The sequence below is a fragment of the Nematolebias whitei genome, chromosome 18, assembly GCF_014905685.2.
Source record: "Nematolebias whitei isolate Nwh7 chromosome 18, NemWhi1, whole genome shotgun sequence".
NCBI lineage: Eukaryota > Metazoa > Chordata > Actinopteri > Cyprinodontiformes > Rivulidae > Nematolebias > Nematolebias whitei.
Window position 1 is genome coordinate 22,711,378 of NC_056515.1, and position 9,942 is coordinate 22,721,319.

A 9,942-nucleotide genomic window follows, 5' to 3' on the forward strand; every position below is an offset into this window, starting at 1 on the left:
AAAGCAGAACTGCTATTTGCAATGACTGCTCAGGGTCAGTGATGCGAGGAGGAGCGAAAAAAAAAAAGGCCTACAACAATTCGAACCTAATTAACCATCTCAAGAAATGTAGTAAATGTCATGAATAAATTTGACATTAAACATAACCCAAGTTGAATTGTTACATTATTGTCAGCCCCCTTTTTGGCATCTGCATTTGGTGGCAGGCCAAATTAACAAAGACCATGCAGAATAATGTAGTATTTTAATTCCACAGCAGAGAAAGCTATGTAGTCCATGTAAGTAGATGTAGTAGGACTTGCGACCCGTCCAGGGTGTACCCCGCCCCTCACACAGTGATTGCTGGACATGGGCACTGGCGACCCCCATGACCCAAAATGGAAGAAGCAGGTAAAAGATAATGGATGGATGGATGGAATTGTAATTCCTCTAGTGACACTATGCTTCATACACTGAAGCACATTTTGCTTGAGGAACCAATACCTTTGAATGAGTATATGGCTGATATTCACTCTTGGAAGATCTCACAAACTTTAATTTTATTGTGTCTCTGCGGTTCAGGCCAACACCATCATAGTCGGCAGAGTTGATGTGGAAAAGGTGACAACGTTAACAAACCCATATGTGGATGCCTTGAAGAGTCTGTGGAGCGACCCAGGGGTTCAGGAATGTTACAGTCGGAGGAGGGAATACCAGCTCTCAGATTCAGCCAAGTAGTGAGTATAAACAGACTAACACTTGTCAGATAGTTTACACTGCTGAACCTGCCACTCGTCTCGTTATTACACACAGTTCTGTTCAGAACTAAATCTGCTGCATCTCCCTGTGCTGCTAGCTATCTGAGTGACTTGGCTCGAATCGCTGATTCTTCTTATCTGCCAACCCAGCAAGACATCCTGAGGGTCAGAGTGCCCACAACAGGTATAACAGAGTATCCATTTGACCTGGAGGGTGTGGTGTTCAGGTGAGTTTTACTGCTGTTGGGATGTAGTAAATTTCTCAATTTTTAATGTTTTTTTTTTAAATATATATTTTTATTTTAAAATATACAGAAGGAGATTTAGGGTGATGGAGGGTCTAAATACACAGATGAATACAAAAATATTCACACAGTTTCGGTGGAAATGTGATCAAATGGACAAATGAACAAACAGACCCTGCCTTCCTTCTATTTTTGAAACACTATCCATCCATCATCTTTACCTGCTTCTTTCTTTTTGGGTCACAGGGGTCACTGGTTCCCATATTCAGCAGTCACTGTGCGAGAGGCAGGGGACACCCTGGACAGGTTGCAAGTCCATCACAGGGACACATAGAGACAAACGACACAAACAACCATTCACTTTCTCACTCACACCTAGGGATAATTTAGAGTTAATAATCAGTATAACATACATGTTTTGAGTCTGTGGGAGGAAACCGGAGTACCTGGAGAAAACCCACACATGCACAGAGAGAACATGCAACTCCACACAGAAAGGTCCCCAGCCAGGATTCAATCCAATGACCTTCTCGCTAAGAGGAAACAGCTCTACCAACTGAACCACCGTGCCACCTCTCAAAAAAATATCAGATAGAATTTGCAATACTAAACAGAAGCAATTGCATGAAATAGTTAAACATTAAAAAAAAAAGATCATGAGGCTGGGAAGGGTCTCATGGGATTTTTTTAGGATAACAAAAGCAGTAAAACTGCATATATTTTCAAATATGGACCAGTGACATAGCAAACACATTGTTAACACGTGTTCTTTCTTTGTACTAAGACTGTGTGTGGCCTTTGTCCTAAAATAAGAGGTAGTAAATAACACTTTTGAGATTATCTGAGTATTTATTCTGGCTGATGTTGCAATACTTTTAGATTTTTTTTGTTTCAAGGGATATTTCAGTCATTTTGAAGTGAGGATCTGTTGGAAAAAGTGATGCACAATAATTATCTTACCTGTTGTAGATAGCTTTTTTAATGGTCTCAGATTTTTGTCATCATAAAGCAAGTTCAGCCTAAAAAAATTCATAACGATTCAAGCAAGCACTCTTATAAACTTTTAAATCACAGTTAATTTCACTTTATATGGTTATTTAGGCAGAGACGATGTTAAAGTTCTGCTAATATAAATCCCAGGGTGAGCCAAAATTGTGGCTGCAGCAGCTGTTTGTGCTTACAAATCACCACACAATTCCTTTTAAATATGTTTGTTGACAAACCTTTTTGTTAATTAAAGGTTTGAGTTAGCATCTGCATGAACGGCTAGGAAATTTCTGAGACTGGAGCTGTTTTAAGATGGTAGGAGTTCATGTCTACTCATCATTCAGGTCAAAATTTACCTGAATTTTTTGAAACTGAGAACATTAAAAAAGCCTCATTATCTACAAGAACTAAGATAATAAAAGTTTAGAACTTCTCTGTGGAACCTCACTTTAAAATGGTCAGAATATTCCTTAAAGTCTAAACCTATTTAAATAAAGAAGACATTTATTTTAATTTAATGTGTCTTTATTAATTAAAGCTCTGAGTTAGAGGATGCTAATCAATGTCATTGCCTATTATAATGCTTTATTAAGCACAATTAAAACCATGCAATTTGAACCAAACTTTTCCCCCCAAAAAATGTACCTATTTAAATTTTCTATCCTAATGTTCATTTCAACAAGCCTAACATTCAGCTTCTATATGTAAAATATATGATATGATGCTTATTTTTTTTACATCATAATGACTCAAATTTGTGGCCTCAGGATGGTGGATGTAGGTGGCCAGCGCTCTGAGAGGAGGAAGTGGATCCACTGTTTCGAGAAAGTCACGTCCATCATGTTCTTGGTGGCACTCAGCGAGTACGATCAGGTCCTTGCTGAGTCCAGCAGCGAGGTGAGGAGCAGGCCGCTGCCAACAAAACAATCATTTCTTTTATACAATATCTTTTTATTTCTGTGCATGGGATGAAAAAGAGGCTCACTTTGGGATGATAAAAAAAAAAAATCCCAGTGAGGGACACAAAAGGGAGATTGTTTCTTTTGTTCAAAGCCAAACGCGTTAGGTGGAAATGATGACCCAGATTTCTTCAGAGGCCAGCACCAGCCTGATGTCTCTCTCTCTGTATTTCACTCCAATAACACCAAAAGCCTCGTTTTATCTTTAATCATGGCACTGTATATGGTTCACCTGCAGGGGGAGCTCTTAAGTCACTCTGCTTAGCAAAAGACACCTCTCAGAAAGGCTTGGACCTCTGAAGATATGACAGCCAGTTGAAATTCCTCACACAGTGACTGCCAAATTACTGCTTTCAATGTCTGTTTAAGTAATTCTGCTCTTGTTCTTGTGTTTATCTAAAGAATCGAATGGAGGAAAGCATGGCTTTGTTCAAGACGATCATAACCTACAAATGGTTTGACAAGTCCTCAATCATCTTGTTTCTCAACAAGATAGATCTGCTGGAGGAAAAAATCATGTACTCACATTTGGTGGACTATTTTCCTGAGTATGATGGTAAGGGAACACACACACACATATACACACCTACTTCTTTGATAAAGTCAAGGCCTAATCATCTTGTCTGTGATCATGATTGACGACAGCTGGTAGTTTTTCTTTGCCACTATAAAAAGGTTTTATTTGATGACACTCATTGAAGTCACCAATAAAGCAGTCCCTCACTTATTGCGGGGGTTACGTTCCAGACACCCCCGCGATAGGTGAAAATCCACTAGGTAGGGACATTTTATTTATTTTAGTATTTATATATATTTCAAGGCTTTATAAACCCTTCCCACACACTTGAAATGTTCTTAACAATGTTCAAAACTCTCTTAAGCTCTCTAAAAGCGCACAGCGAAAGACAGCAGACAGACTGATGCTACAGTTACTGAGCCAATCAGTGCCTGGGGGCAGACTGGCCATTGGGAGCACTGGGACATTTCTCGGTGGCCTGGCCTGCTCAGTGATTGCCAAGAGGGACTAAAGGCTTGGTTTGGGTCGCGCTTGATTATTTTAAATAAATTATCCATGCCATTCACGCTGGTATCCACCTCACTGAAGCTCCCACAGCAGTGATGGGAAAAGACAGACCCCCCCCCCCCTTTCTCTATCTGATAACCTCAGAAAGAGAAAGGAGGGGGCCCCTTGGTGATCAATGAGCGGGCCAGGCCACCGGGAAATGTCTCAGTGCTCCTGATGGTCAGTCCGCCCCTCAGCACAATGCTCCGCTTGGTAGCCTTCTATCAATCAGCCAGTTGTGTGCCGTGTACAATCTTACATTGAAAACCCACGAAAGAGTGAGTCCGCAAAAGTAGAACCGCAAAGTATCTAGGGACTCCTGTACTCAGAAACTTGGTAGAGTCCAAGAAACTCAGTGTGAGGGAGGAGAAATTGTAGATTTACACAAGTAAAGAGAGTATTTTGGAGTCATTTCAGAACAAATTCATATTTCAAGATCATCCATTCAAACAAGTGTCAGGAAGTACAAATTATTCTGATGTGTCACAAATTTGCTAAAGTCTTAAAGAAGACCCAAACTACACCCCAGATGAAGAAATCAATCCCATGAACCATCCAGGATCAACCTTTCCATGCTGGAACATTAATGTCACTGTCCCAAATAAAACAAGTTTTCCATCACCGTGGTGCGCTCACCAAGAAAGAAAAGAACTTTCAAGTTCAACAGAAAGTTTGCCGCTGCCCATATGAACAAGCCAAAATGGCTTCTGGAGAAAAGCTAAAGATTGAGCTATTTGGCCACACTAACAAGATCTGGAGGAGTCAGAGTGAGGCTTTCAAAAATACGAACACTGTACCAACGGTCAAGCATGGTGGTGGTAGCATCATGCTGTGGTACTTGTGCATTGTATTAGGTGGATGAAATAAGGAACATGGAGGACGGTTTTGAATTTTATTTTAGCTTTTACACCAATTCAAAGGAACTGTACCATTTCTGCCAAGAAGAGTGGTCGTGTATCTAGTCACAATTATGCCAGAAGATTGTTGATGGCTACAAAATACGTGTGGTCAAAATGCAACATGATAAGGAACATTTAACCAAATATTAACAGGGATATATGTGCCTGTATGTATAATTTTGAAGCTGTGTGAATTAGAAAAAATTCCGCAATAGATTCAAACTTGTGCACCCAACTCTTGATTCTTGTTTAATGTGTATGGGTAATCATTCTACACAGAAAAAAACAAAAACTATTCAAATTTTTTTAAATCCCCAAATTAAAATGACGTTCATGCCTAAGATGAAAGTATGTAAACCTCTGTATACAACAGGAAATTACCTTGCTTTTGATTGTATGGCTTAAAATGTTCTAGTTTGTAGTTAAACAGATTTATTTGAACCCGCACAAGATTTGAGCCTCTCGTTCTGCAAAAAGGGTCATATCATCATAATTAAATACCATGTTGAGGCTTTTAAACTGAGTTCATATGATTAGAGTTTGGTGTTTTATCATCTGCTTTCTTCTCCCAGGTCCGCAGCGGGACGTCCAAGCAGGAAAAAAATTCATCTTGGACATGTTTGAAAGCCTCAATCCTAACGAGGACAAAATCATCTACTCCCACTTCACGTGTGCCACAAACACAGACAACATTCGATTCGTCTTCTGTGCGGTCAAGCACCACATCTTGCAGTGCAACCTGGAAGACCAGAACTTGGTTTAGATGCTGGCGGTTGCTACGTAATCTAATCGTCTCGGTGCAGCTGGCAGTCAGGAGCGCTCTGCAGTGACTGTTAGATGCTGCTCGGCAATATAATCCAAAACAGGAAATTGAGAAGCTTCAGAGCTTGTCATCAAATGACTGTACTACTGATGCATTTCAAATTTTCTTGTTAGACTCTGTAAATGGATGTCTCCAGCTATTATGAAGTGTGACCTGCCAATTAAAGTGCTGCCTTTTGGAGGAGTCTAATATAGCACGCACTCTGAAATTTATGGAGCGCTTCGTGGGCGTTTTTTTTTTGAGCAGTGTAAATGTACACTGGTGGATTAATAGGAGGAAAAGTATTGGAAGTGGTGGCCACAAATGCCTTTGAGGTACTGAGATGCACTAGATGTCTTTCTCTGGTTGGAACACTGGAACTGAATGCAGACTGTATGGATGGACTGCAACACTTCACATCACTTACCCAACTTGTCAGTTGTTTTCATTTTCTTTTATGCTCTAAACTGGTTTGAAATTATTAGTTTTTTTTGTATCTAAACTGAAAGAGATCTAGTCATATTTAACACTAATGACATGTTTATCAAATATAAACATAACACAAAAAGAAACAAGTTATTTAGTTATGTATTTCTTTGTTGTTACAATGCTTCTTGGAAATAAATCTTGTGCTGTGGGAGAGTCTGTTTATTTCCCTTTAATGGCGCCACAATTGTTAGGAAAATGCATGTGTGGATTGAGCAGCAGAGTTCAGTATGTGGGTTGTGCCCTTAAAAACGTGTCAGTTCTTATTTGCCAATGCTAAATAGCTTATTTTAATACTATTCCTTGTTTTGAGTTTCCAATACCCAAAGTACTGAAAATTAGATGCTTGATTGGCACCCGATTGTCAGCATTGTGATCATGGACCCTGCTACAGTGACCATTTCAAGCATTTGCCTTTTGACTGATCTGGATATGGCTGTTGGGATAGGCTGATGTTTGGCAAAACCATATTTCCGCAGTCCGTGACAAAACTTTATTCTCCACAATGACAATGCATGCCCTTACAGAGCAGTTTGTCAAAAACTACCTTCAGAATTTGATATTGGAAAGGATGGAATAACCACGTACGGTCCTGATTTCAACCCCATTGAAGGATGTTACCCTGTTGGGTAATCTTAGGTATGCTGTTTCTTTCAGAGAAACCAACACAGGCTAATCTATAATAAATACTAGTTGAGAATAGGATGCCATCTCAAATAGTGTGTAACCAAGCTAGTGAGCAACATGAGGTGGAGGTGCCAAGTGGCTGTATGTGGTTCTTCCACATGTTACTGAGGTCTGTTAAAATAATAAATTGCTAATTTGCAATATGCCTCGTTGCTTAAGACTTCAACCATCTGATCCAATAACACTAAAAAAGAATTAATACCAGACTAACTGGCATGGGCAGAAAAGATATGGCAACTTTTCTAACCCGCAAATATAACACTGCTGCGCAACCCACAAACGCAATTTCCTAGCACCAACAACTGGGAAACCAAACAGTTTTTGTACAGTATAAGATTTGTTTTCATCAGGCAAAATGAGTCACAATGTGACTTTTTTTTTTACCATTTAGTTATTTGTACTTTCAAACTTTTCATCTTAAAAGCATCAAAATGTTACATTGTGTGTTGAAATGTGGTGTTCTGATACATGGCCTAGCTGCAAAGTAATTTTGTTTTTTTGGAGACTGACAGTGTGAAAACTCAGTTTTTATTGGTCTGGTGTGATGTCATCTGGAATTCCAGCCCTATATTTAAAAATGGGAAAGTCAAATCTTCACAATAAGGTGAAATATTATACGAAAGGGTTTCCCAGTGCTACGGCAGCTGGCAGAGAAAACAATCAATTTTAAAATCCATTATAAAAATTACATGATATTTTTGGCTTTTTTCACATTATCAGCTTGACTCTCTGCCCTTATTCAACTTGATCTAGCCGTACACAGTCTCAGTAATTTTTTTATATGAGTTTTGCCGTTTTCCTTCTGTTTTCTCTGGTCGAAGCCTATTGATCAAGTCCATTTGGTCTAGCACTCTCTGAATTATGTCATCAGCCAAACAGCATGGAAATGTCCAACTTCTTCATAGTACCACATTGTTGCCATTTCTGTAGATGTATTATATATTTCTAACAGTAAATAATGAGGAACACTGCGGTTGCAGGATTTTAAAATGGTGGGTTTGAGTCTGTTCCTGTAATGGACTTGCAGCCTGTCCAGGGTGTACCCACCTCTCGCACAGTGATGGCTGGACATGGGCACCAGTAACCCTCGTGACTCAAAAAGGAAGAAGCGAGTAAAGATGATGGATGGTCTTGATTCTTGTGAAGAAGGCGTTCTCATGATTGACATTTCTCTCTGACATTATGTCCTGCAGTCTGCTTACGTCAAATCTCCAACTCCACTCAGCTAGCTTGGAACTTCGGCAAATCTATCCAGATTACCTGATTTAACATTTTTGTGAGTAGGTCTTAAGAACAGGCCTGCAAGTGGGTGGGACCACCCGATGTAAATACTGAACCTATGCTAGGCCGACCCAGGTAGGGATGAGGCGAAACACAATGACAAAGGGGCATTAGTTACCAGAATTACTAGATGTACTAGATGGTGTGTTCATGGACTGATTTTTATGCAAATCTTTATTAAAGCAAAAAACAATAGTTGTACTTGTTTTACACTGCAGACCGTGCAGTGAGTGCAGTGACTCAGTTTGCCAGCACGGGCCAACATTTTTCTTTACTTGTTAAGCTAGATTTACGATATTGCACATGATACTTTTTGTATTTCTACATGCGCTTCATATATAAGGTTTCTGATCACTGCGGTCACTGTTTGCATTCATCTGTGTGTGGTGGACTAATAACACCACGTGTGTGCATTGTTGATATAGGGTCTGTGCATTCGTTTGAAGGGACGTTCATATCTTGATCTTCAAGTTTTGTGTCAATTCAGGGAGTCTGTTTTGATTTTTAACTAAGTCTCAAGCTTAAAATACATTTTCAATCTTTAAAACTTGCTCTATTCATCTGAGTGAATATTTTATATATTACATAGTCAAGTGAATGCTTCCTGTTGTGAATTTTTGATATTTTTCTTTGCATTCAGGTCAAAGTGAACTGCTAAATAAATTGTGAACTGTAAAGTATTTTCAAAGGGATTAAACTAGTGCACTCTCAATCCTAATTGGCGCTCATTAATGGTATCACATGCTCTATTAGAAGCTAATGTGAGCAAAGCCACAGCACTAATGTTTACACATCCCTTTTCTTCTTCAGATTAATTACATTCTAATTTGCACTATTTATTTTGTGTTTAAAATTTCATGTCGTTGCAGTATCAGTGTTTTGTATAAATGTGATTGGTTAAATAAAGCATTTGCTCCATGCATTCTCTGTTGTTTTGTGTTTACAAATCAGCTCCAGCACATTGCTGGTTTGTCTTTCGGGCGTTTGTCTTCTTGGCTTCCTCATCAGCTCATCTGGAGTCGTGTTCCTCCTGAAATCCTCCACTGTGGTGCATCCATCTGGCTGGAGCCCTCAGCAATGGGGCCATATTTTTAGTCTTGTACACAGAGATATAGTGGGGCAAAGAGCCTTTTTTTTTTTTTGGAAGACAGAAACAAAAAGTAATGTAGCAGTTACACGTGTTACTTGAAATAATAGTTGAATTGGCATCCTGAATGAAAGGATAACTTTTTAACCTAAACATAGCATCATTTATTTACAATCATAAACTATATAAATATATTCAGATGTATAAAATATAAGCATCATGAAAGATGGACAATCATGTTATTGCCCGTGTGTGTGTGTGTTTGTAGGACAACCTGTTAGCAAAATATCAAACTAATGATTGGATATTAATAAAGCTCACAGATCGTAACCACTGAATGTACATCTACAACTGATGAACTTTTGGAGTCAACCCAATGCAAGGTGACTAGTACTGTATGTCCAAACTTTACTTCCACACAAAGCTGTTGGATATACATTTGTCTTGTACACAGCAATCTTTCTGCTGAGACGTACCCTTTATCCTGATTAAATGTGTGTTCCAGTCTGCCAAAGGCAGGGGCTGAATTTGTCAGTTCTCTGTGTGATCTCAACCTCAATTTGTTTTAAAACAGAAACCCACAAGATAGCAGATTTTTCAATAGCTTTTTATGTCCCTTGTCGCAGAGCGGAGTGGGAATTGGAAATATCCTCCATCTCTCCATACGGCATGTTTTGAGCATACAGTGTATATATATATATATATATAT

General features: G+C 39.1%; 1 protein-coding gene across 1 annotated transcript; it reads left to right on the plus strand.

Moving 5' to 3' along the window:
- The first annotated feature begins 408 nt into the window (after positions 1-408).
- Positions 409-6,369, plus strand: LOC119424498 (guanine nucleotide-binding protein G(q) subunit alpha). The gene is made up of 6 exons (XM_037691983.1): positions 409-420; positions 562-716; positions 836-964; positions 2,737-2,866; positions 3,331-3,484; positions 5,463-6,369. The coding sequence occupies exons 1-6, from the start codon at positions 409-411 to the stop codon at positions 5,651-5,653; spliced, it is 771 nt and encodes a 256-aa protein (XP_037547911.1). The 3' UTR covers positions 5,654-6,369.
- The last annotated feature ends 3,573 nt before the right edge of the window (positions 6,370-9,942 follow it).

Coding starts and splice junctions, on each gene's coding strand:
- LOC119424498 (XM_037691983.1), top strand. Junction 717..835: donor CTCTCAGATTCAGCCAAGTA/GTGAGTATAAAC, acceptor CTGTGCTGCTAG/CTATCTGAGTGACTTGGCTC. Junction 3,485..5,462: donor CTATTTTCCTGAGTATGATG/GTAAGGGAACAC, acceptor TTCTTCTCCCAG/GTCCGCAGCGGGACGTCCAA.